Source organism: Topomyia yanbarensis, unplaced genomic scaffold, assembly GCF_030247195.1.
Source record: "Topomyia yanbarensis strain Yona2022 unplaced genomic scaffold, ASM3024719v1 HiC_scaffold_4, whole genome shotgun sequence".
Classification (NCBI taxonomy): domain Eukaryota; kingdom Metazoa; phylum Arthropoda; class Insecta; order Diptera; family Culicidae; genus Topomyia; species Topomyia yanbarensis.
In genome coordinates this window covers 1,280,360-1,307,786 of record NW_026683602.1, presented here as the reverse complement: position 1 = coordinate 1,307,786, position 27,427 = coordinate 1,280,360, and the positions used below count along the sequence as shown (strand labels likewise).

At 38.3% G+C, this 27,427-nt stretch overlaps 2 protein-coding genes across 3 annotated transcripts in view; one reads left to right on the top strand and one right to left on the bottom strand.

The window, feature by feature from the left end:
• LOC131695389 (glutathione-specific gamma-glutamylcyclotransferase 1-like) overlaps positions 1-18,102 on the top strand; it is a 49,453-nt gene extending 31,351 nt beyond the window's left edge. For both annotated transcript variants that reach the window (XM_058983864.1, XM_058983865.1), the window contains exon 4: positions 17,018-18,102. In XM_058983864.1, the coding sequence (XP_058839847.1) occupies positions 17,018-17,533 (516 nt within the window). In that variant the 3' untranslated portion in view covers positions 17,534-18,102. The remainder of the gene's footprint in view (positions 1-17,017) is intronic.
• Positions 18,089-21,819, bottom strand: LOC131695388 (26S proteasome non-ATPase regulatory subunit 13-like). Its single transcript, XM_058983863.1, has 5 exons — positions 21,554-21,819; positions 21,376-21,489; positions 21,031-21,315; positions 18,691-18,844; positions 18,089-18,626 (listed from the first exon to the last, which is right to left on the bottom strand). The coding sequence occupies exons 1-5, from the start codon at positions 21,655-21,657 to the stop codon at positions 18,141-18,143; spliced, it is 1,143 nt and encodes a 380-aa protein (XP_058839846.1). The 5' UTR covers positions 21,658-21,819; the 3' UTR covers positions 18,089-18,140.
• Positions 21,820-27,427: the final 5,608 nt, after the last annotated feature.

Sequence of the window (27,427 nt, the reverse complement as noted above, 5' to 3'; positions counted from 1 at the left end):
ACTGCTTTCCTCCGGTGGACTGGCTGCTTACTAGTGCTTGAACGAATACGAATGATGAGAAAAACCGACCGACCAATATTCATATATGAAAACACGAGAAAGCACTACTATCGCTCTCCCGCTCGTTTTCGTGCCATTCCTGTGCCTTTCCTTTCCGTTCGGCTACCAATACTAGCATAACCAAAACGAATATTCTGTCTTTCCATCGCCTTCAATCTAGTGGCCAGTGCTAGCAAACTTGCATGTTCAGTTTTTCAATAACAACATTCCAACAATATTTTCAAAGAATGTTGCAGATTTGAAAAGAAGGAAGAAGATTTTCACAAATTTAAATTCTTTTGTTTTATTTGTTAGCGCTGATAAAGGCTATTTAGTTTGCTACTAGCAAGGAGCTGCACAAACAAATCGATTTATGCAGTTAATCAACGGAGGCTGCCAAAAAGTTCGAATAAAAGCATGCGACTAGTGTACTTTGTATGTTCTATATTTTATCAATACTAGAGAGGATCAATAAAATAATTCAAATTGTTATAGCGACATGCAATTGTGGCAACACTGGCCATGAGATGGTGGGGGAAAACGCACATTCGTTTTAGTTATGATGGTAGTAGCAGCAGAAAGGAATGGAAAAGCAGTGCACGAAAACGAGCGAGAGAGGATAATTTAAATTCTCTTTCTTTCTTTCCACACATCGTATTTCTTATATTGCTTTCTGAAAATTATTTGTTATACACCATAAAATGTAAATTTCAGTTTAACTCTTATTAGAACACAATTAATTGGTCCTGTAAAGAACCGTTTATTGTTTTATTGCGGGAGCATAATTCAGACGCACTTCCCGCGGACACGGTGAGCTAGAAAGCACTATTTTGCATTCTCGAACAAACCGACCAAGTAGGCATCGTTGGCTTCTCGGGGCATCATTGCGACTGAGCTTTGTAAGCGTAGCTCGACTTTGCAGTCCTGCACAATCTCACGACCCAGACGCTGGAACGATAGCCTACTCTGTTGCCCTTTAGTTGGGGCGAAATTCTTGCAGGGCGACAGTTCCTGATCGGGTTGCGATGAGTCACCAGTAGCTGGGGCACTTTTTCCGCCGTCGTCATCGCCAACTGCTTTTCTTCGGTGGACTGGCTGCTTGCTAGTGCTTGAACGAATACGAATGATGAGAAAAACCGACCGACAGATATTTATATAATCGCGCTAATATGCACTACTATCGCTTTCTCGCTCGTTCTCGTGCCGTGCATGAGCCTTTCCTTTCCGTCCGGCTTCTAATGGCCTAACCAAAGGAATATGCCGTCTTTCCCCCACCAAGTGCTCTCGTCAAGCAACCCAATGCGAATAACCATACGAACAAACATGTAGTGGACCTATATATAAACTTTTCATTATTTTATTGTTCGGTTGGTCTACCATAACGACGGCTCTGTGCGGGATGGGCTGAAAATTTTCACTTTTCCGAGTCGTTTTCGAAAGATTTTTCAAAACACATTTTTTTGTTATTAGTGCATGTTATACATACTTCAAATTTTAATACAGCATAGAGGAACATATTTGCAACAAATTGGCCTAAAAATCAAATCATTCTGTTAAGTATGATAAAAGTTATTAACGTTCAAAATCTGACGCGGCGCCGCAGCCGATATTTTGAAACGGGACCCCTATATTGAAACCTTAAATGTATTCTACATTAAAAATGCACTGCAAAAACCGGTTGAGGTTAGGCAAACAAACCAAACTCCTTGGGGTTGACTTTGCATCTGTGGTTGTAAATGAACTGTCAGAAATCTCAATAGTGGCGGGGTCGCCTGTTTTATTCAGACATTATTTTGTTTACACATTTGTAACTTTTGAAGCTAACATTTACAGAATCGGATGAATCATAGAAATTATATTCAACTCACTTGTTCGAGAGTACACTTTCTGAACTCCTGGTTTCCGTTGTATTTAGTTTACAAATTGAAACAATCACTGCAACAGTGAATTTGAACACTGAGCGAACATATTTCCAATAATGCAGACGTCAATAAATTTGGTTGGCTCCATCGAAAGCACAATGGGAAACGTATTCTCTGCGTTGACGTTGGCTACGAAAACCACAGCTTAGAGAAATGCTACCACGAACCCACACCGAATTCCACTTCCTTGGCCTAAAATGCAATTTTCTAACACTCAAAAGCAGACACAAATAAATATAACACAATTTTTCACATTCCGAAACTAGCGAAAAAAAAATTTCGTGTGCATAGAAAGCAAAGCACAAACTGAGAATGAATTTGACTGACGAGCGAGCAGCTTATTGATCGCACACCGGCACACCGACTGAATGGGAAGGGAAGACACAATCCGTCGTTTGTTGTGTGCGTGCGTGGCGGTTCCGGCGAAAAGAGAATGGAGAGGAGAGTGAGTTGAATGAATTTCGGAAAGCATTTGTTCGAATGAACACAGCACTGTTAGGCCTGTAAGCATCTAGCGTGATAATATACACAGTGATGGTGATTGATGAAAATATTGTTGATCTAAAATGATGCATATCAACGTTGAATGTTGTATACTGAACCAATTGTCCTTGCCTATCAGGCCATCCTATTTATAGTAGGCGATCAAATCCAAATACATAACGCACCAAATAGAACTTTTCATTCATCAATAAATGCTGTACTACGTGTTGTCAGAGGCAACTCAGCATTGAGTGAAGATCGGGCCAATATGAATACTTTCTCATCGCAATCGATAACTTTCGATACTTGATGAATGAATCAAATAGCATTCGTTGCAATTTTTTTGGGCATGAAAATGAGGATGTTTTGGCATCAATAGTACTATCCGAGGCTCTAGTACCATAAAGGCCCGTAACTATAGGTTTCAAATGCCCTTCTTATGCATTAGAGCACCAAAACTGTCTCAATCACTTCGATTGAATTCGAAGAATATTATGCATCTCGTGCCTCACTTCTGAATGAATAAGAATCGAACATATTGAAGCATACTCAGATTAAAAAATGATCACGCGGAATGAATGAATGGAGGGAATGCAAACAAGCGAACTTGGTTACGCATTTCATCGATACTGATTTGTTTACAATTTGAAAATAGGTTACCATGGAAGGTTTCCGTCCGTATACATATTCGTGCATCGAAACCATGGATTACTATCAGTTTTGATTTGGTGATGAGTGTTAATTTTGATGAAAATTGGCTTCACTGAATATACAAAATATCACGATTGACAATTCTTTTATTGTTAAAACAAATTTGTCACATTTCGGACCTTTCCACAATAATTTAGATAAAACGTTACAAAGAAACCTTTTCAAACACGTAACATGCATAATCCCAAATCAGACAAACTAAAAAACATAAAAAATATTACAATTGTATATTTAACAGCAATTTTGTCACATTGGTCCACCGTTTCCTCTTGGCTATCGTTCAAATATGAAACGTTTTCGGTGATGTTTTTTTTTAACAGTGGATTCTGTTTAATTGCAAACAATTAGAGATAGACTAATGATGTTGAAACTTAATGGACAACCCAAGGAATGTACTTGTTGCATCAAACGAAACAAATGCAGAGAAACCTGGCAGTACAGGAGGCAAATACATTAGCAGAGTCCAAAATATGTAGAAGTCCAAATCAGGTAGGTTACGTTTCAGACGAGACTTCTTTTTCGTTCTCGTGAATTTCCCCAAAAGTGTTGAATCAAGGATAATGCTTTTTTTTTAAACACAGAGATTTCAAAGTCGCTAGTACCTACAGGGCAACTGGTGGACCGAAAAGGGAGAAAATGGTGAGAGGCGGGCAGGTAGGTGACCTGCTGATTAAGATGCTTTATGTGTTTCGCAATGGAAAATCACAAGTTATAACTAGTAGGAAAAATTGACTAATTCTTCAACGAAAGAAAAAAAATCAGCCAGCAATTTTAGACAATTACAGGGACATTACTGATAGTTTAACGGTTGGAGGAGGCCCCGGTGATATTTTTCTATTACTCATTATGTAATTTGTCATTCGATAATCGGGCTAAGCGTTCTAGTACAGGGTAGACGAGCCTTTATTCATCTCATTAGTCATGATGTCACACTACCCTAGTAACAATTGAGGTTTTATGGTAGTTTTTAGCCATTGCACAGTGGTCCAGGAAGCGAAATTAGCGGGAAACAATTGTTAACGCATTCATCTTTAGGTTTAGAGATTTGGTGTCTTAGAAACATTTATTGTGCGTGACAAACAGCATCTTTTGGCTGAAACGGTTTTAGGGTGGCCCTTAAAATGTCAAAGTTATAGACATTATTTCAAATTGTAGTTCAAAGAGAATGATACTTTCTTCTGCAATATTCTAGAACAATTAATTCTGAGCAACTTTGTTGAAGATACTAACTTTGTATCTCAAACCGTTTTCATTTTATAGTGCGTTCCATATCATAACTTAGGGTGTCTCTCAAAAAAGCAGTTTTCTCCGTACAGTTTTTTAATATGATTTTTCTCACAAAAGTACCTTTCAGTGTACTTTTAGAGGATGATTAGAGGCAACTTTTGCTGAAGAAAGAAAAATTTTATCTTGTTTGGTTCAAAAGTTATACTTAATTTTCACTTAAAAATACGCCCTTTTCAAATGTCGATATCTCAAAAGGGGGCAAACGAAAATTGATAATTTTGATTGCATTTGAAAGGCTGTACTTTTGCCTACAATATATTGAAAAATTGGAGAACGCTTTTTTGTCTTTCTCAAATAAATCAAATTTAAGTAAAAGCATTTTGCGTATAATCCTACAGGGCTCATATTAAAAAAAATATTTGTCTTACGCGGATTCTGTGAATTCTTGTCAAGACTTTTCAAGGATCACATACATTTGCAGGCTTTTCATATTGAAAATAGGGTGATGACCCTATTTTGGGCTCATTCGTTAGGGTGGCACACTCTATCATTAATTTCTAGACCTATGTACAATCGTTGAAATGCATATAAATTATGATCAATGCGTTAGGGTCAATATATTTGCTTCATTCCTGAAAACCAGTATATTAAATAACTTGTATACGAGTGCAATAGAAACTATAATCGCTTTCCCCTTACTTCCACCCTACCATACCACCAACAAACATAATGGAGCTATCGAAAATGCAAATATACACTGAAGTCTTTTAGGCGGTTTTTTATGCGCGCATCCCCTACATAAAGAAGCCTAAGTGTACAGTATGTAAAATAATTAAAGACACCCTCGTTATTTTCTATTTAATCCCATTACCACTACTGGACTGTCACACTTTATTACGACGAGTAACTTATTTAGTTTTTTATTTGTTGGCTGTGAAACGGTATATCAAAATTTTTAAAAGAATGCTCATCGTACAATACAACAAACCTTTCCTATGACCAAAACTACTGAAACGATAAAGGGGTGTCTTTAATTTTTTTACATACTGTATATAGGAATTGTTTCATTCGCGCAATTCTCTGTTTTCATCTTCGTCGATGAAGCTTTGATCATACCCATTAATTTTTGTAGTAGAAGATTAGTTTGATGATTTAAAAACCACAATAAGCGCGTCTTTTAAAGATTACTGCTAGTGTGTGTAATACTGGAAATCGTTACATCTTAGCTGCAACGAGTCGAACTCTCATCAGTTCCCCATTTGATAATCGAAATCATGCTTAGTTTCTGGGTTTCAGTATTGCACTTGATGCACTCAATTAAGCTCTTTGCAGAGTGGTCTACCATACCTACGACAGTCGTTTTAAAGTACTTGAATGATTCTCTTATTTCATTTAAAAATATTAAAAACTATGTTGAATAATTTGATGCATTTACATAACAGAAGGATATCAGATTTTTTTTACTTCAACAATACTGTTATATGAAGGTCAATTTTGTTTTTTGGTTTGAGGTTAGTAGATTGCAGATCTTGATACTGCTACCTGCTGAAACCGTTCCCGCAAATGAACCAAATCGCTTGTAAATTTGTGTAGATTTTGGGAAATCTTGGCAATAATTGAAAGTAAATTATAGGTCAAGTCATTGGTGATTGGTGGTCTTTACCCTATCTGCATTATGAAAAACCTCCAAATGTATGTGATCCTTGAAAAGTCTTTATAAGAATTCACAAAATCAGCGTAAAACAAATATTTTTTAATATGAGCGCTGTAGGATTATACGCAAAAATGCTTTTACTTAAATTTGATTTATTTGAGAAAGACAAAAAAGCGTTCTCCAATTTTTCAATATATTGTAGGCAAAAGTACAGCCTTTCAAATGCGATCAAAATTATCAATTTTCGTTTGCCCCCTTTTGAGATATCGACATTTGAAAAGGGCGTATTTTTAAGTGAAAATTAAGTATAACTTTTGAACCCAACAAGATAAAATTTTTCTTTCTTCAGCAAAAGTTGCCTCTAATCATCCTCTAAAAGTACACTGAAAGGTACTTTTGTGAGAAAAATCATATTAAAAAACTGTACGGAGAAAACTACTTTTTTGAGAGACACCCTAAGTTATGATATGGAACTCACTATAAAATGAAAACGGTTTGAGATACAAAGTTAGTATATTCAACAAAGTTGCTCAGAATTAATTGTTCTAGAATATTGCAGAAAAAAGTATCATTCTCTTTGAACTACAATTTGAAATAATGTCTACAACTTTGACATTTTAAGGGCCACCCTAAAACCGTTTCAGCCAAAAGATGCTGTTTGTCACGCACAATAAATGTTTCTAAGACACCAAATCTCTAAACCTAAAGATGAATGCGTCAACAATTGTTTCCCGCTAATTTCGCTTCCTGGACCACTGTGCATTGATAAAGCATAGATTGCGCTTGTAACGTACTATAAAACTTCGTTAAAAACTCGGCCAAGAAGCATCAGTATGTACCGCTGGGAAAAATTCCATCTTCCCGGGTTTTTATTTTTGGGTTTTAACCGGGTTTTTCCCAAATCATTTTAACCCGGACGAAATATGGGTTTTTTTCGTTTTATCGAATGTATTATGTTCATTTAATGTTTTTTAAAGAATCTGCATTTGAAAGACCGCAAATAAAATTCGCAAAGATAAAACATACTTTGTAGAACGTACTCCAGATATCTTAGTATGTAAAAATCGAATATAAACATCAAGCGTAAAAATCGGACAGAGATTCTTGAGCATGATAATCGTTTAGAATATTTTCACCCGAAAAAGTCGGCAAGGATGAACCTCCAGTATAATTCGCTCACAGGAAATTCCGTACAACGTTACAATCAAGATTAAAAGTCAGATAAAGAAAAGTCCTTTGTAACAACCGAATATAATTTTTTACGGTTTTTATGCTGTAGCACTTAATCGAAAAGCTCCTATCCGATTTTGAAACATGAAGTTTAAATGCAATTTTCACATTTTATAACGGATTTTACAAAGTATTTTCTGTTCCTGTGACTTTAATTTCGGTCCATTCCATATTCCAACTTGTTTCGTATAATACTGGGAACAATAGTAATTGTTACTCTGACTAGTGAAAATTAGAATAATAGTGTGATGCCCAAACTACTTTTATTCTGCTTGTTACTCATTTTAGGGGTTGCTATACTTTTAGCGAAATGAGGTAGGTATTCACACAAAATTTAGAAAATACTTATTTAGTTCGGTGAAAAGTAAAAGTGAGTAATGTGCAGAAAGCGAGTGGCCTTGACATTCGTCATTAGTATGAACCTTAATCAGAACTCTCACAAATCACAATCCGAATTCTTTTGGCATCAACTACATCAGCAACAGTAGAAAAAAATGTTTAGTACGTTTAGGTGGATTCACAGTAAGAAACGCAATCGACTTTGATCAAAACGTGTTGAAAGGTTTTATCACTTATTTAACCACAATATTTGTAAAGAAATGTTGGATCACCGCCATAACAATGCTTAAAACGAGGAAAACCATTCAGAATGTTCACATACATGCACAACTTTATGACAATAATGCTCATAAATAAAATAAAAATATTTGGATAACAATACATTAATGTTCAATTACTAAAATATCAAACAATTGCGAAAAACCCAATCTTCCCGCGAAAAAGCCGTTTTAACCGGGAAAAAACCTTGGGTTTTTCCTCAAAATTATAAAAACCCGATTTGGTACATCACTGGAAGCAATACAATGAAAAATCTGGTCTGGAAAATGCAACACCCTCATAAAAGTGAGATATCTGTTTAGAACTAATTCTCGACAAACATATGATTACGGCCTAAAAGCCAAATGTCAAAATCCACTTTGAATGGAAATTCCGGACAAACCGTTGCTAGTCAAACACAGTTCACAAGAGTTTATGAAAGAGAAAACTTTTCTCTTTCGTTTACTACCAACATCTGTGATTGGCGTGTAACTGTTTGTCCAGAATTTCCATTCAAAGTGGATTTTGACAGTTGGCTTTTAGGCCGTAATCATATGTTTGTCGAGAATTGTAAAACTAGCTAAAGAATGATCATTAAAATATAAAAAAAAATGCTCTAGACCCCCCGAGAGAACATTTCAAAGTTATGCTCAGCTGAAAAAGGAGGTTAGATGCTCCGATTAGCGAGTACTTTAGCGATACTGATTTTTTGGTGATTATATTTTCTACCAGACGCACGGGGTTGTTTTTTTTTTATACCACCGATAAGGGACAATTTATTTGCCGAAGGAAATGTGGCGAGATTTTTGTTCCAATTGGCCCCGGTAACAAGCACGGAGCTGCGCGAACTAATTATTGCAGTCAGTCTACGAAGGCGGCCGAATCCTAATAATCGCCTTCCCTGTAGGTGTTGATAGGTAGTCTCCGGACCTTCGACAAGGTTGACTAGCGGTAACCGATTTAAATCACATTTTTTTCTGTTCAAGATTTGCGGCTCGGTGCATGATATTAGCGGAAACCAAACACGAACGAGCTTCGGATGGGTGTTTTATAATCCGGTTTTTCGTTACAAATGAAAATAATGGCCCCTACAAGTAGCACGTTACTATACACAATCTGCTTCGTCCGCCAGCCTTTTACAGCTCACGAATATTTCCTTCTCGGTATTGTACAGCGCTTTAAAGAGATTCGCCGTTCGCTCTAAACAGTTCAATTCGAATGACAATAGAAACAAATCTTTAGTGGACCAATATTTAAAACCTTTTAGCATTGACATCGACGGCTCGAACTGAGATGAGCTGAAAATTTTCACCCTTTCCGAGTAATTTTCGAAAGATTTTTGAAAAACAGTATTCTTTTGGTAATGCATGTCATACACATTCCACAATTTAATACAATATTGTTATAGGGGAAACTGCACCAATTCGGACCTAGTAAGGGTTTATGAACTATAGAACTGGAAGGTGTCAACCGATTCACAAAAAAAAAATTTTTTTTCATGAAAGTCTGATCAATTGCGCACATCTTTTTCTAAGGCGACTTTTTCCTATCTTTTACCGTATTGTGTATAAACGGTTTTGCGCAAAAATACATGAAACGTCCGAATTACCCCAATCCTGCTCCAATTTGGACAACCCATTTCTTATGAATTTTTTGCAATAGAAATCACTTCCTATTTCGGCCTAAGTTATTCCTATTTGATTTTTACTAAATTTCGAATTGTGACATGAAAAGTTCTGCTTGATATATAAAACTCTGTAGTAAATTTACAATAAAAAGTAAGATCTGGGCCAAATAATAGGTTTATAAGCTATAACGTCGAAATCATTCAACCGATTTGCGAAAACTTATGTTTTCCTGAAAGCTCGACCGACTGCGCACACTTTCTTCTCAAACGGTTTTTTTTTGCGATCACGTATCAGATCGTATATACGGCAAAAAGTCCGAATTGAACAGTTGATAGTCTCGCCCAAAACACGATGTTAAATAAAATATTTTATCCATCAGATCCAAAACCCACGATAATGCACTTGATTTAAATAATTGTTGTTGCCATCAAAAATCTTCTTTTTCGGTTCACACATTTTTCAAAAAAGCGCTCTGAAAAAAACATTCGCCCTTAGCTCAATTTGTGAGATAGAACAGAGCTACACGACAGCCATGAAAATGATATATACGCTTTTCATAATATTACCATAGCTGAGAAACAACTGGGGGTCCGAATCAGACCACTTCCCCCTACTGTAAGCTTCAGAGACACATGGCTTGGAAAAAAACGTCTATTTCATTATTTATTGACAGCGGAAGATATTGATCATATACAGTAATATCAGAATAATTGATTTTGATGGTTCACTTTCGCAAATAGCAAATATATCTCGATACACTGAATATATGGAGTGTTCATGTCTTCAGCCACGTTATTTGTAATGAAATTCTCGAAAACTTTACTGAAGGCACCAGGTTATTCGAGACTAAATTAGTTTGAAGAATTAATGTATCCATCTGGGGGCATTAAGCATAAGCATAAGAGATCGCCCGTAGTTGCTACTCCGTTATTGACCAGAACCAAATTAGGTTGCAAAATGTTCATTAGAACAACATGCTTGGGAATAACATGATGAGCCACATTGTACAATCTATTCTGATCCCTGCATGCTGATCAATACCGACGCCGGCCACGTCCGAATGCAGATCTTCTGGGAAAGGAAGGAATGTTAGTCCGATACATGTTGCTACTAGAGACCGAGGAATCCTCTGCATCTCCACATCTATCACGGGATGGGGAGAGTTGTTAGTAAGTGTGCCAATAGCGTTATCATGTAACAATTGTTCTGGGCAGCCGGCTGCCGAGAATTTGGGAAATTTATCATTTGTTGTATTAATACGATTAGCAAAATAAGCACCTTGAACTCCGGATAGCCGGCTATAAGGAGCACTGCTTATAATTTTTAATATTATTCAATCACACAACGAATTTATTCGTGGTTTCTATCGTGTCGGTGCTGATTTTACCCAGCGATCGTTTGAATAAAATGAGGAATCTTATACAGAAGGTTCATCAGAATCTTCCACAGGTATAGCGGAGTTGGCGGTTTGTAAGGGAATAGGGTCCAGGATTCGCTCCAAGCAAGCGATGCGACCTGTATAGCATAGTTTATCAGGTAGTAGTTCAGTTAGTCTTCGAGAACACGATCGCTCGAAAAATAAGATCTGCCGAGAGTATCCTATGTTTTCTAAAAAAAAGCAATTTCACATCCACACAGCCGATCGTGGGAGTATTGCCCAGAAAAGCCAATCCCATCTGTGCAATGGGCCGGATCACTATTTATGCGACATTATTTAGACTAACTTCGCTATTCCTTCTCTACGATATATTTTTTGGGTTGCAAACTACCGAGTGATAAAACGTTATACAGACAGAGAGTTATGATAGCTCTAGATGTTATAAATCAACGAAAGTATTTCCTATTTCTAATATCGGATTGTTTGTGAAATACACGTATACGAACGATTATATCGAACATTGAAGGGAAATACAGAGGATCGTTAACCTGATGCACGAGCTTGTTACCAATAACGGAACTTGAAATTAGATTCATTAAAACAGACGCGGCGAATTTTCAGTACGTATTGACCCACGATCATCGATACTAGTCAAATTAAAGTCTTATTGGCGCTGATTTCCGAACAACTTTTACGGTATTGTTTTCTCGGCTATATCGCATACTCTCATTCTGCTACTACCGGCAGAAGGCTGATAGCTCCCAGTCGTCGCCGGTCTAAGAACCAAATGTCATCAATAGACTCGCGTGGAGGCATGCGGTAGAATAGAAAACTAAGCAATGAAAATGGCAGCAAAACACTTATTCTTCGCGCTGACAGTACTGAAGGTAATTGCCAACCGGTCCCCGATCCCTCTCGCGAATTGTCAATGCTCAAACCTTATACATGATTGAAGTCATCAATCCACTCAAATAAGGCCATGCGTTCTCCCAAAGCACATTGAATGCTCTGTGAATCAGTTCCCCCGTTGGTAAAACAAACCCTAAAGAAACATAAAAATTAGTTTGCTCAGTCCAAAGTAAAGTTTGCCGACCGGCAGATACGTGTTCCCTTACAGCGCCATCCAGCCCCCTGCTAGGCAGCCATTTTGTCCTAGCCAACATGCCTTTGTTAAAATCAAAACAACCCAATGCTATTGCACGGGCGACGTGGGCCTAGATGCAGCTAGGCCCATCATATGTTGACTACTGTCAAAGTCCGTATATCTCCATAGCGAATGACAGGAGTGACACCCTCCTGGCGCCATCACATCAACGAACACCCAAAATTTACATGCGACAAAATATCTGCAATCCCGAATATAAAAGACTCAAAACCTCTAATCATTTGCAATAAAATAATACAGTAAAAAAACAATGAATATGCAAGGCGGCTCATTTTTAAAGATAGCACCGCCGATGAAACACTCAATAAAAATAGGTGACAAGGGACGCGGACGAAATTAGCTGAGCACTGACCGGCTGGTTTGCCACCTATTTTTCGGGCGAATTTTGGGCGACACCTAGTAGTCGCTAGTCGCTGGTGAAACGCCAATTAATTGAATGTCAATTTTTCTTATTGCCATATTTTTTCACTTTTCGGATCGAATTTTTTTCTCTGAAAAACCTTTTTTCACTATTTTTACAATGTACACTGTGTTTCTAGATGTTTTCTGTACACTTTTATTGTCCTTGCATCGGGAATCGACGGCCCGTAATACGAGGAAAAGATATTTTTTCATTTGCGGAATTCAATTTTCACAAACTGTCACCACTCGCGTCTGTCGAAAATATGCCGAAAAATGCTTTTATAAACCACTTCACTTCGTATAATTGTTAAATTGCACCGTTATTAACACTTTTGATAACCGGGAGACAGTAAACAGTGCCAAAAATGATGAAAATTAACCGACTCGAAGGGAGCTCTACGAGAGTCAACCGCTCGCGACGAAGATACACACTCGAATCCTTAATGTATCCATCTGGGGGCATTACTCTCCAAAATTATTTTACCAGATGTTTTACGTTGCAAAATTCTTCGAAAATAAAGCTGACTGTTTCGAAGCTATATGACATTGACCGTAAAAACTGTTTTCGAGCATTTATTTTACTTTTTTTCGCTATTACAGTTCATAACATAAGAACGAGTTATACGAAAATTTTATTACGCCATTTAATTCAGTACTCAAATGTACATCATAAAGTCACTAACTTAATTTTTTTTTAATTTCCTTCGTTTCCAATCCTACTTAGTGGCTAATCAAATAATTGATACCTAGTACAAAAGAAAATCAAATACTCATAAAATCCTGGCCTACTAGAGCTCAACGGAAAATCCCTTTTTGCACCAGTTTCTATGTGGATGTTTTTATGCAGATATTTTATTTGATATAGACATGATTTGTCAATTATAAGATACTCACTAAGAAATCAGTTAAAAATCCCATTCCCACAATTTATAAAAAGTCTCAATAGTGTTTAAAACATCATGTTCTTAATGTAATGATCAGATAAAAAACTATTATTATTTTAACATTCAATATTAATTTTTTTTAATTAAACTGATATATAAATATTTTTTTTCAATTCGATTAGTGGCTACGCCACTGTTCCAAATAGAAGTTTCCCCCATGAATGTACCCTTCTTGAATTAATGCTACGGAAGCTTTACCTTACTGCATAAGCCAGCAAAAAATCATTGCTGTTACTCTAGTCATTATTGGTTAGAGAACTACACACAGGCTTGCTGGAGCATCACTCATGATGCCAAAATGAGGTGAGGTATCAACATTCTGAGGAGGACTTCACACACCTCTTCAATAGCAGAAAAAAACTCTTCTCCCACTCAACAAGCAAACTCATCATCAGAGGTGATGACTTTGTTCAATGATTAGAGGATGTTATGTGCACCACACAGGGAAGGCGAGAGCGCAAAACTGATTGAAGATGGGTTGGAATCCCTCTGCCAAAATGCTCAGAGTGTGGAGCGCGAGAGTGATTGTTTCCCTCTTTTGTTTTAATGGAATTTTGTCTGCTGCGTAGGATGGGGATATAAGTATAATTTTCATGGTGTAGATCAGTGCTTCGTGGAATACGGATATCATCATGTGGTGGGAATGCAAGAGGCTGGAGAACCCAGACTTGACTCTACTGTGGCAAACGGCGTTGAGCACTTCTTGTACACAGGTTTCAATTGAACGAGGATTCAGTGGCCTTGGGAAAATATTAACTAACAATCAGACAAAACTAAGCTCGGAAAATTTAAAATCAATCCTATTCGTCAAACTCAATAACACCATAATAGAAGATATAGATTTTGATTTTGAAATCTAATACAACATGAAATCGCTTCCAAGTGAAATGGTAAAATGGGTGAATAATATTCTATTCTATTCTAGCGTTCTTTCTCAATAAAATTAAAAAAAAGTTTTTATTAAATAGTATCGTTTTTATCTCTATTATAGATTGTTTTGGATGGTTAGTTTACAAGATATGGATAATGAAGTTTTTAAAAAAATAGTTGTTTGTGTTTACTTGTTACTAAATGTCAAAGTAGAAGGTTTATGCGGATAAATTTCCAATTGGCAATACATTTTTAAAATGAGATAAATAATCGACAGCAATATTTAAAATTAAAATTATACATAGTCGAAAATTTTATACTATCCTGATTATCTACTTTCAACGCTAGGGTAATGAGCCTATTTTCGTTCCGTTTTCTATTATCACCCTACTAATTTGTAGCCGCTGGTAAGAGAAGCTTTTCCCATCTTTGTTCAACGCATTGGTTTCAAAGGTAAGGCAATAATTGGAACACTCGATTCGAGTTTTCGTTGCGCTTAAATACGAACATTTTACAGCTTTCATACCAATTCAATCAGATGCACAAATTTTGTTTTCGAACTCGAAACGCATCTCCATAAATAGTTTAGTTATAGGTTTTGTGCCCTTTACGCACAAAGGTGGTTTCAAACCACCTTCTCTCGTTAGTGGAGTAAAATAGTTTTTAATTAAAATTTTTCTCCACTACGGATAAATATAGCATAATGCCAATTGTGTTATTATATTGGTTCTTAAGAGTAAAGTAAAGCTACTGATGCCAATTTATACGCATTGCCTCAATTGTAGGCCTAGAAATTAGTGATACACCCACCATAATAGGGTTTATTTTATGTAAGAGGTTTACCTCTTTACCCTATATTCGGAGCAGAAGACGAAGCTTCTTATTTTGATACTGATTTCACTAAATAATCCCCTACAAGTGAAATAATGTTTTAAACAGATTGTTTAGCAAATATAATGAAATGATGAGTTCATGAAATATGTAGGATATACGTTATCCTTCGCCTATTCAACCAATTCCATTACAAGAATCCAACATTTGTACAATATTTTCTTAAATTTTTATTGCAAAGTATTAAAAAAAATCGAAAAAATGCGGTGTACACACTAACTTAAAACCTCCTATATTAATCGTTTAGAAATTTCGCAGAGTTCTTTCTCACATCATTGCCCAGGTACCTACGGGAGTGCTTTACAACATCATTATTATTTTTAAAATAACATGTTTACCGATTTTTTAACGAATGTATTGCCTTCAAAGTGCTATGAAAAATTCGAAAAAATAAAGGCTGCTCTCATTACTCCTTATCATCTTCACTTACAGAAAAAAACATTTTCTGGGACCTTTGGCACCAAAACCTTAATTACGTTGTCCAGTCTTAGCCGATTTCTAGAAAGTTCTAGAGAGAACAACTACACCTTTTCAAAGGTATGCTGTATTATTCTGTTATGAAAGAAATATTGTGCTAAATTACGACAAACAGTTCAACATTCTTCCAAAGGCACGTCATGGTTCTAATAATAATTCAGAAGAGTATTTAATTCTGTTATAAATTAATTTGGGGGCATGCAACATTCTTCAAAACTTTTTGTGTTGCACTATAACCTATGCTAGTTCACTTGAAAAGTTAAAAAATCACTATAGCACCGTGAAATGATGAAGTTCTGGTAACAAATTCTTAATCCATCTGGACAGTGCGTAACGAACAAACGGTTTGCTTCAATAGAAACATGTGTGTCACGTTTTAGCTTAGCTATGGGTGCCATGCGTCAAAAAACGTAGCAATTTTTGATTCCTAACTACTTCTTCCTAAATGAGTATTATATTTTAATAATAGATCGCTTGGCAAATTTTGGCCCCTTAAGGAGGGTACTGTACTATTTTATCACTTACGAGGCCTACAATCGATGAAATTTCTATAAATTGGCACCAACACGTTTGCTTCGTTCCTAAGAACCACTAGTAAAATAATAAATGGCTCGAGAATGGTGGAATACTTCTGTTTGAGTGCAACGAAAACTCTAATCGGGTGCCCGAAATATCGCACTACCATTTAAGTCAAAAGATAGTACAAATATATGGCAGGCACTACTATAACTAATGGTTTCAAATGGGTTAAGAGCTAATTGTAATAGGGCGAAAAGAGGCTCACGACCCTATACATATTTGAGAACTATGTATATATTTAAACAGTTGAATTGCTTCATACAACGCTTAACTTTACATTAATTTCAAAAACATATGCATCAGAAATAAGCTTTGCACACGCATCAAACCCATATAACAAAACCTCATAGCAACTAATCATTGCCTCCTCACAAAGCGTGTGAGGACATCACAAACTCCTCTTGAATCATCATGAGGTGTAGCCCACTCTCCTCCACGGAGCAAATATCCAATGCGTAATAAAATATTTTTCCCCATCATTTCGTTGAGCAAGAGAGGAACTCTCTCATTTTTCGGGTCCTCACACACAACGGTAGAGATGCTCCCGTTGCATCATTCTTTTCTACCTCATCCTGAGGGAGGGATATTAGCCCTCATTGTGTGTTGAAGTGTTTATAACAAGTCTGACTACACATTACAAATTACATTACAAAACAACTAGAACACACAAATAATTGAAGCTAATATCACTTTCGAGTTGTATTGAACCGAACAAAAAATCAAGAATTACAGTTTTTGCTCAACCCATCTCTATCTTCAAAAAAAAAAAAAAAAACAGTCAAACATTTTCCTAATTGAATTTATTTTCCCCTTTCCACAGGGCATCACCTGGGGCTGCGCCTTCCGAGTGACTGGCAGCCTGGCCCTGGACTACCTGAGACAGCGCGAGTGCACCCTCGGAGGCTACGCAACCGACTACATCAAGTTCTACCCGCGCGTAGCCAGCGAACATTCCGGTCTCAGTGGGGAAGCTTTCCTAGCACTGGTCTACGTTGCGACACCGGAAAACGACCACTGGATCGGCGAAGAGCCGATGGTAGAAACAGCTCGTCAAATCGCCGAATGCACCGGACCGAGCGGACACAACGTAGAGTATCTGATCCGGTTGGCACTGTTCATGCGAGAGGAGCTCCCGGGTGCACCCGATGAATACCTCTTCGAACTGGAAGGTCTGGTACGGAGATTTGTAGCCGAGACGAATACGGCCATCTGTAGTCTGCTGGGAAGTGCACCGCGTCGAATTCGAAGGGATTCCCACGAGGAAATACGGCGGCATGTTTCGTTCGAGTACACATCCCGGGTACCGGAGAAGAAGCTACGCTGTTTGAACATTTGAATATATACGATCGATTGATCGAGGGACGCACAAACTCATTCTATGGTGATTTTCGTCGACGGCACTGTATTGCGCATTTCACGCGGAATTGGAGTGTCTCGCTGGTGTTTGCAGTCTTGGGAAGTGTGATGTAAGCTCTGATTCCCGCCGTAGTATTATCTATTGACCATAAAAACAGACCAATTTGAACGTTTACGCAGATTTTGAAATAAATTTTGTTCTAGATCAATTTGTATTATAACTCAAGAAACAAATGCACTGAAGGGCACAAAGTATTTCGACGCGATCGTGAACTTTTATCACAAATTTTACACTCGTGAGACAGTTTATTTTGCGTGAAATGCGCTACCATAAGTCTTGTATGTATATGTGAAGCTTTTATCTGCGTTTTCAAGCTTTTAGATTTTTAAGTTACGACTATCTCTTTAGAGCGCATTATATAATTGTATCAAGCTAGCAGTAAGTAAACGACATAAACTATACAGGAACCAACCAAAAACAACAATCGACAGCTAAAGTATAGACTATCAGCTTTTCATTCAATAAAACTTCCAATTTTTAACCTAAAACGTACGTTTTATTTTATTGAGACAAAGAAAAATGAAAATCAGTTCGTCAAAATCTCACTCGCCCGGCTTTCGATCAGCTGTTCCATGGTGGTAATCGACGCCATCCAGTTGTCCAGCGTGCCGGCCATAGCCGCAACCTGCTTCCGATCGAGTACTCTCGGCTGAACCCAGGTCATGTTGACCACTCCAGCTACCTCATCGATCGCTCCCTTCACCAGTCCCTGAGCCAGTGCCTTCATGATTAGGATTTCCACCTCCTTGATCGGCAGTTTCGCCTCCTTGGCAATCTCGTCGAAGCTGATGGTGCGCTTATTGGCCGGCCGCTTGAATGTCATCTCCATCAGACACAGCAGCGAGATTTTCTGGCGCAGTTTCACTTCCTGGGCGGCCAAATCGGCAATGGTACTCCACTTGGGTTTCATCTGTTCGAACTTGACGATATCGCCGAAGTTGAAGGCACGCAGCAGCTCTACGAGCCACTGGTTTTCGGTTCCGTTTAGCGATTCCAGGATTGGGTGTGCGAGCTGGTTGAAACAAGAAGGGTATGATTTATAGGGTTAGGATGGCAATTTATAAAAGATAATTTACCAGTTCGCCAATGTTGTAAATACCCTCGCCCAGCAAAGCAGCCAGGCCGAGGAAGAACGCTTGCTGCGGCCATTGATCCTTCGGATAGGTGTCCATCGAGCAGCCCAGGAACTGCAAACCACAGCGGTAGTAGTCGCTGTGCTGACCGACCAGACTGCAAATTGGAATTTGAAAAATTGTATTAATTATAGATTTAAAAAATGTACATTGCATATGTCCCTCAAAGCTCACCATCATTGATGAACGCAGCGTGAACACCATCAATGAGAGTGAGAGCGCAGACGAACGGCGTCGCGAATTTGCGATCGCGTCACAAAATGGTCGTCTCGAAGCGAAAGATCAGTCGATCGGCGCGCGCGCGGTACGACAGTGTTCAGAGCGTGGAGTTTCCAGAAGAAAAGTTAATTTTCTTTGCGAAACTGTTCACATTACGATCGAAGGTGGCTGCGGTTGATTTTCGGTTATTCCATTCATAATTTCGTCGCGTTTACGAATACGTGTGTGCTTCAATATTGCGAGTAATGAAAAGTTGAATCGCGCCGCGTTAGCATTATGAAATGGCATTTTCAAAAAGCGAAATGTTGACGAAAATGTAGAGAATAGTAGCGTGCAACGGTGTTCGGACCTATTATAATTGCTTAAAAAAGGTGCCCAAAGCGCGGAAGTGTAAAATAAGTTAAATTTTTTTTCTTTCAAAAATGTCCGTCTTACCATCGAAGATGGCTGCGGCAAGCTTTTCGATCGATACATGATGCTTACGCTGCTTCTGCAAGCGGATGTATGAGTGAAGGAAGCTTTTGGATCTAGTCTGAAAAAACTTCACCACCATTGATGAATGCAGCGTGAACACCGTCAATGAGAGTGAGAAAGCAGAAATGAGCGGCGTCGCAAATTTGCGATCGCATCACAAAATGGCCGTCTCTAAAATGAAAATATTCGTGTAAGCTCTATCGATCGGTGAGCACGCGGTGCAAGTGTTTAGAGCGTGCAGATTCAAAGGAAAAATTAATTTTTCTATTTTCAAAAAAGTGCATATTATGATCGAAGGTGGCCGTGGTCGTTTTTTAGTCATTCGATTCATAACTTTGTCGCGTTATGTGTGCTTGGAAGATTGCGAGCAATGGAAAGTGGAATCAGGTTGCGACCGCATAGCGAAATGGCCATCTCGGAAGCAATATATTCACGTCATTTTCGTGAAAAGTCGCGCGAAAGTGTTCAGAGTATACGGCTCATTATTATTAATTCATTATTAAAAAGTGTGGTGTGAAAAGTTTAAATTTTCCCTTCGAAAATGTCCGCCTTACCATCGAAAGTGGCTACGGCAAGCTTTTCAATTCATGGTTACGGCACTTTTACAAGAAGGGATGGGTGTGTGTAAAGGAGCATTTGGTTCTAGTTCTAGAAAATTTGATCGTCATTGATCAAAAATAAGTCATTTATTGCTAAAAAAGGAAGTGAAATTATGAATAGTGAATCGTAAATAGAGAGAAGCTGAGTCAATGGAAAAGTGGTCGTTGATTTCCAAAAAGAAAAAAAAAGCGGAAAAGGAAGTGTGAATAATGGAAAGTTGAATCAATTGTTTTTTGGGTATCTTCCCTACGTGTATTGTTCTAATTGCGGCAGCTAGCTGTGCTATAATCGTCGTTATTTGTTGGAAAAAGTAATGTTTCGAATAAATTGAAGATTTCTGCGGAATCGACAAAGCAGTAATTCTACAAATATCCTGTGATCATCGATAAAGGTAATTTCTGAAAATTATCAATCTAGTTTAGAAACTTTTCATATTGAAAACCAGATTCAGGAGAAAGTGGCCCAAAATATTTCAATATCGTGGTACTTTCAAGATTATTCTGGTAAATTAATTTGTGTTTTGTTCAAATAAACCAACTGTGTATAAGACAAAAAACCACCAACCTCGATCAATTGGTGCAGTCTAAAAATAAATCAAAAATCATTGGCTTTCGCCACATTTGTAATGCTCCCGTTGATAATTATCACGATGGTATACAAGGGAACTACTTTATCGACTTACTGGTAATGTTTACTGCTACAAAACAAATCTCACGATAAAAAAGGTCCCAGAACACCTCAACGAAATTGCTCAAATGCTATCCGAGCCTAATGCCAAATTTACACCTTTTCGATCCGATTCAGTACCCTGCACGGTCACCAATACTCTTTCATACACTCAAATGCGAGTATTCACACTTGTCCGGGACGGTGCCGTGCCGGACAAGTGTGAATGTTCGCATTTGATTTGTATGAAAGAATATTGGCGTCCGTGCACGGTGCTGCATCGGATCGGAAAGGTGTAAATTTGGCTTGAACCTTAACGCTTACCGGTAATAGTTGGCCGCCAGCATATAGTACTTGCCGTGCACCGGCGTCACATTACCCGCCTCCTCCAGGATATCCTTCAAATCTTCGATTATCTTCTTCGTCTCGTCCAGCTCATTCAAGTGCTCCAGAAAGATCTGCCCCTGGAGCACCTTGCACATCCACAGTGCCTCGTCGCAAACTTTAACCTTTTCCTTGAGCTTCTCCAGAAACGCAATCGCTTCCTTTTTGTCCTCGATAAACGAAATCACCACCGTTAGGATCTGCACCAAACCGTACGGATTCATCCTAAAACGAATCGATTTTTTTTAACCTATTCGTGAAACGCAACTTACCACCGGCACTCACTTCGTTTCGAAGGAAGTGATAAAATTGTGGTACAGTCCCAGCAGAGCTTCCTCGGTTTGCATCGCCGGATTCTTGACGAAGCTGTTCAACTTGATGGTTAGTTCGTTCCACAACCTGAAACGGTACGATTATAATTCACGGCTTATAGACGATTGAAATCGAAAAAAAAAAAACTCACTTCTCATTGTACAGCTCCTCGATTTGGGTCCACTCGGCGGCCAGTTCCTTGTCGGCGGATTTCTTCTGTTCCGCCAGGTAGCTGGCAACGTTTGCAGCTGACATGGTTCTTTTCGGTGAGACAATACACACTTTTACTTGGTTCTAGGAACGATGACGATTGGTTCTAGCGAAGATTTTAGCTGAATTCGAAGGACTTTTAACCAGATTGCTTTGCTGGTTCTGATTTGTTTGACAAGAACAAACTGCTGTGCGAGGTGTGCAGACAGAAGAATGAGTTTGCAACAAAAGTGACGTTTATCGGGTGTGTTCGCTGGGGCTCACCAGAAGTTGGCGCGCCAGTCGCTGTGAGGTTGCTATGAATTGCAGCGTTGCTGGACTTTGGGGGAAAATTATGCGGATAAACTTGAAAGCCATCGTTTTCTTACATATTGTGTAATTATTTTTTGTTGAAAAAATTATTTAATGCTACACTGAACGGAAAAAGTCTGAAGTTATACTTACTAAAATTTGTGAAAAAAAATGTTTCTCTTCATATTGGAGCTTTTTTGTTTCAGGTAAGTCGTATTAAATGCTATTTAATAGTCGCTTTTGGCAAAATATACGGCTACGTTACAGCTGTGCCATAAAAATGCTACTTAACTGCTGTTGTGCATTCAGAATGCTGCTTACTGGCAAGAAGTTTTTAAGCAGTTTTTGGAATACTGATTAACAATAGTTATGCATAAATAATGCTAATATACTGCAAGTAGCATCTGAAGTGCAAATTGTATGCTATTTTACTGCATACTAATAATGCTTGTTGGTTACCTGGGTAGGATCACGAGCTATTCTGGAGAGAAGCAATAAAACTGTGTTGCACAAAATATAATAATACTGGGTTTAGAACCGTAATTGACTTCCTTCTAATGCATTGTAAGGAATAAATCCTTATCGGAATTTTTCATAAATGATATGAATAAAGTTTAATGAAGTACGCATTATATCGCTTTATATATGTATACAGAGCAAGCAATATTTGCTATATTTGTATGTATGTAAGATGCTAATATAGAGCTTAATAGCATTGTTAATGCTACAATGGAGTTTCAAGGCAATATTAGTGCAAATGTGTAGCCAATATTGCGCAATGGCTTAATGCTTATGGTTACTTGGGTAATCCATTGTTTTAAATTGACTAATTCAGATCATTTAGTTTTTAGTCAATACCAAACTCTTGTGATTTATTGTCTAAAAATGAATTCCGGATCGACTAACCCTTCTTCGACAGTTAGCCCAGCTAAATGATATGGATAGTTGAATGATATTTAGAAGGCCCTGTGACTTGCAATTAAAAAAATATTTTATACTAGAAAACCTTTGAAGTTTTTTGTAGAGGTACCTTTTTCAAAATTGGCTAGAATAGACCTCCAATTTTTGAACACGAATAACCGTTGTACTGAACGTAATTAATAGATTTTTGCACCGTCTGATCGGAATTTGTATATTCTCTTGAATTGTACGATTACTGTAGATAACAAAAAATGGCTGTTGTGAAGTAATTGCTAGCACTAATTGCTTTGTTAATAGCGTTCCATTAGAAGACAAGGAACGATAGCTTGCATAAAACGAATTACCTACTTCAAAATTATTTATTTAATATTTCATTGACCTGCGTAATCAGCGATTGCCAGAGCGTAAAAAAACAGTCGGATCAAACCAAAATAGCTTCTGCTGTCTTTTGGCCCACCAACATATATGGACTCTTCAGGGTCACCAAAACAGTACAATTAAAGAAGTTCTTATTCGTTCTTTTCTGTGTCGTGCATAATATATGAATAGTCGTTTATTTATTAAGGTTCATTCGCCTGTTTTGGAAATAATATACAATACCACTGCCATCTATTCTGGGCGCTCTGCTTTCCACTTCGTGTATTAATTTTCTTTCTTGGTGGTGAGCAATGGTCATGTTTACCCTCTGCCGCTTGCTGATCATTCCGTCTGCCTTCTCGTTTGCTCGTGTTTGCACCCATGTCGTCGTCGCTAGAGTAGCTCTGATTTTCGCTGTTAGATGTTTCCTGTTATTACAGAACTGGTACATGGGCATCAGTCTGTAGTGTAGTGTAGACACGTTGGTACCAAACAACTAAAACACTCCTTACTTTACTTTTGAGCCATATAACTCTCAGCACTTTTGCTTTCCGTCTTCATCTATTACGTCGCCATTTAGCTCTCGTCTCAGTGAGCGATTTAGCTCCTGATTTGCGTGAGTCATTCAGCTCCAAAGCTTATCACGATCTACTCGGATAGTCCCGGCAATGAACTCAACGTACTCCGACTGAGAGCTCGTCAACGGAGGAATTTATCTCGATACCGATACACGCTTTTTTGAACCATTTGAGACTGAAAGTTCCCCGTTGGTAGAATTTCTCGGTAACTGTTTCGTGACCTAATTATGCCCCAGGAAATTAAGGTCTACCCTGCTGTGAATTCCTCGGCGCTAGATTTATCCCGATATAGATGCCCGTTTTCGTGAGCTATTTTGACTGCCCACTTCGTCCTGACCTGCTCGATCTAGTCCCCGGCGGTGGATCTAGCCTACTCACAAGTTTATCGGTAGGGTATCGAGGTCAGTCCGGCGGTTCCGGTGGAGCCTAACGTTTGGTTGCAGACCCGAACCCGGTGCTGCGTCGTATTCTTTTCTACTTCTGCAGAGTGTTCTTTATTTAGAGGCTCTTTAGGGATCAACCGTAACGAGCGCACCGACCATCCGACATTGATCTTACCGGTCGACATAAGCTGATTGGCTGCGGCTGGCGATAAGCGTATCGCTGCTGTCTGTGTGCCACTATGCGCCTTCCTCAACCTAATTGACATCTGCTCATTCGTCAGTTCGCTCTCACGTTCGCTTCTCCCACCGCTTCTGTCACGAGTTCCCGATAGGTCGAGCTCTCGATGAATGGATGCTTCTTCAGCTCGAACAGCATCTAATTTTTCGGAGTGCGCCTGGCTCTTACTACGTTCTCCTTCAGCTTGGGATCCTCTCTCACCCTTTTTTCCAGGATGTGTGCATAGGTTTCTTTGTATGTAGTTAACACCTTGGAATGATCTGTCCTCGATAGTCAAGTAAGACGGTATAGGTTGGTTCAGCCGCATTGGTACCACCCGAACATCGTTGAGAACGCCAGGAAATGTCTGCGACATAACCGGTGTTTCGTGACTACACTTCGGAACGCTAATTCAAATCACGTTTGAATGGGAAATTTTGGAATGATTCTTTATGATAATTATGATTACAAAAATAAAATTCCTTCGACAACTATTTTCCTTCTTTTCAAATCTGCAACTTTTTTTGAAAACACCGGAATGTTATTAATGAAACGCTGAAAATGCCTGCGGCAACCTTGCCACTAAATGGATCGCAGGGGGTTGTTTGACGACACGGATGCGCAACTTACCCTTCAATTTGCCAACATTTGGGCGATTCACCGCCGTCATTTTTTTGCCACTCTACCCGCTCTTAAATCGCTCACGAAAAACGCCATTTAATCGCCCTTAATAGCCTAGTATGAAAATTTTAAATAATGCTTATTTTCGGATTCATTATCTACTCACCTAAACTTATTAGCATACTAAGTAATCACCACCACATTATTGGAAGAATCAATGGTGAAATTGGTATTGCACACCAAAACTTACCACAATCTGACGTTCGTTAAGACTAGGTCAGGGATCTTGTTCTACTATACTTAGGATCATTGCTGTCAGGTGGACGAGTGCTTCGGCACCGACACGCTCGGCGTAGTGACCCTTTCTCAGCGAACGATGGACAGGAAACTGGAGACCGGCACGAACCAAGCGGAATTTTTGCTTTTCCTTCACCTTTCCTTCTATTCGGTGTTTGCCGTTAAAAACACCGATTATGAAGAATTTCGACCGATTTTTTGTAAGTTTTTGTACTTGTAAGTCCTTTGAAGGAATTAATTTGCTCGCCATTGCACTGAAAAGGCAAATAGGCTGCAGCAATAAAAATGATACCAAGATCAGTTTCAATTTCGATACCCAAACTCTCGATCACCTTGGTATCGAGAGACGGCGTAACGGAATGTTTGATCCCGCGATTAACCGCTATTGTGATTCCTCTGCCAAATCCAACAATTCGATCAAATCGATGAATAACAAAATTAGAGTTACTCTTCAATTTAATATTTGCTTTTAAAAAAGTTTCGGTCACAACGGCTATATGCACATTATGTATCCTCACGAACTTGAAAAATTCGTCTTCGCACGTTTTTAATGAACGAGCATTACAATTTAATAAATTTAAATGATTATTTAAAGTCATTGTTAAACTTTAATTTCATTACAATTTTGTTAGCAAATCCCCACCCCGCTTGAAAAGCTTCAAACATGGAGGTAGAATTTAACATAGCAATCATCATAGGTAACATAGAGTCGTGCAAGTATTTTAATTTTTCTTCCATTACGCTACCTAGATTCATTGGACTAAAAGAAGCGTTGGGTGCAAACGATTTTATAGGCGTGGTAACTGTAGCCGTTATTTTGGCCTTGTTACCTGGCACTGAAGCATAAGATGACACACCATTGTAGGATGGTGCGACGGAGGTAGAAGTTGTTAATCTATTTTGAATCGTGTTGTTTTTGTTGTCTAGAACGAGAATTTATAATTTTTTCTCGAACAGGACAACCCCAGAAATTCGATTTATGATTTTCGCTACAATTAGCGCATTTGAAACGTTTTGTGTTTTTTTTCGCCGAACAAGTATCTTTCGTGTGCGATTTATCACCACAGATCATACATTTGGAATCCAAATGACAATTTTTTGTGGCGTGCCCAAAGCCTTGGCATCTACGACACTGGGTCAGATTCTAAATTCTGCCCCCATGTCGTCTATTATGTTCCCACTTTACTCGCACGTGGAACATAAAACGTGCTTTTTCAAATACTTTCAAATTATTAATCTCATTACGGTTAAAATGAATAATTTCAGAGCGTACTGGCGTGTTCTCGCCGCTAGCCTTTCTCTTCATAAGAATAGCTTGTGAAGGAGAAAAGCCAAGTAAATTTTTCAATTCGTTGGATATTTCATCCAAACGTTGATCTTGTGGTAGCCCTTTCAAAACAGCCTTGAATGGTCTAACTGTCTTGAAATCATATGAATAAAATTTATATAACTTCTCCGTAAGATACTGGAGTAGTCGTTTGTGGCCAATCAATTCTTCCACTGTAACTCGACATTCTCCTCTTCGGCCAATCTGAAAAGCGACTTTCACGTCCGGAAGGAACGTCGAAAGCTCAGTTCGAAAGGCTTTGAAGTCGGAGATCATCATTGTTACAGGCGGAGGTGATTGCGTTTTCTTCTCATTGGCATTATGCGCAATGCGAGGAAATTTTGAAATTTCATCAGCTTCACATTCGGATAAAACATCGAATGAGTTGCTGCAGTCAATTGAATTTTCGGGTGGAGAACCCTTTTTCGTTTAGCTTTAATTTTTGGCACACGGCCTTTCTGGGAGGACCCAGGCATGTTGGAAGAATTAAATATTTCTTTAGGCTGAATTGTTCTTGAAAAATGGTTTAGTCTTGAAAAAGACTGATTGAGTAGAAAAAGTAGATAGTCTTGAGAAGGACTAATTGTAGAAAAAAAATTAGGTAGTCTTGAGAAGGACTGATCGAGCGAAAATATAGGTAGCCTTAAGAAAGATTGTTGCTGTTGAAAAACTAGGTAATCTAGGAGCTATCAAGATTTGTGACCGGTTCGAACGAAGGTTCAAGTCGGTATGAAATCTTTAAAAACAAGGTGATAAATCGTGCAGGCGAAGTTCCGTCAGATCAAAGTCCATATACTCGAGAATCTTGGTTGTGACATTTTTA

Coding starts and splice junctions, on each gene's coding strand:
- LOC131695388 (XM_058983863.1), bottom strand. CDS start 21,657: ATGTCAGCTGCAAACGTTGCCAGCTACCTGGCGGAACAGAAGAAATCC. Junction 21,490..21,553: donor GAGGAGCTGTACAATGAGAA/GTGAGTTTTTTT, acceptor GTACCGTTTCAG/GTTGTGGAACGAACTAACCA. Junction 18,845..21,030: donor CTGGCGGCCAACTATTACCG/GTAAGCGTTAAG, acceptor TCCAATTTGCAG/TCTGGTCGGTCAGCACAGCG.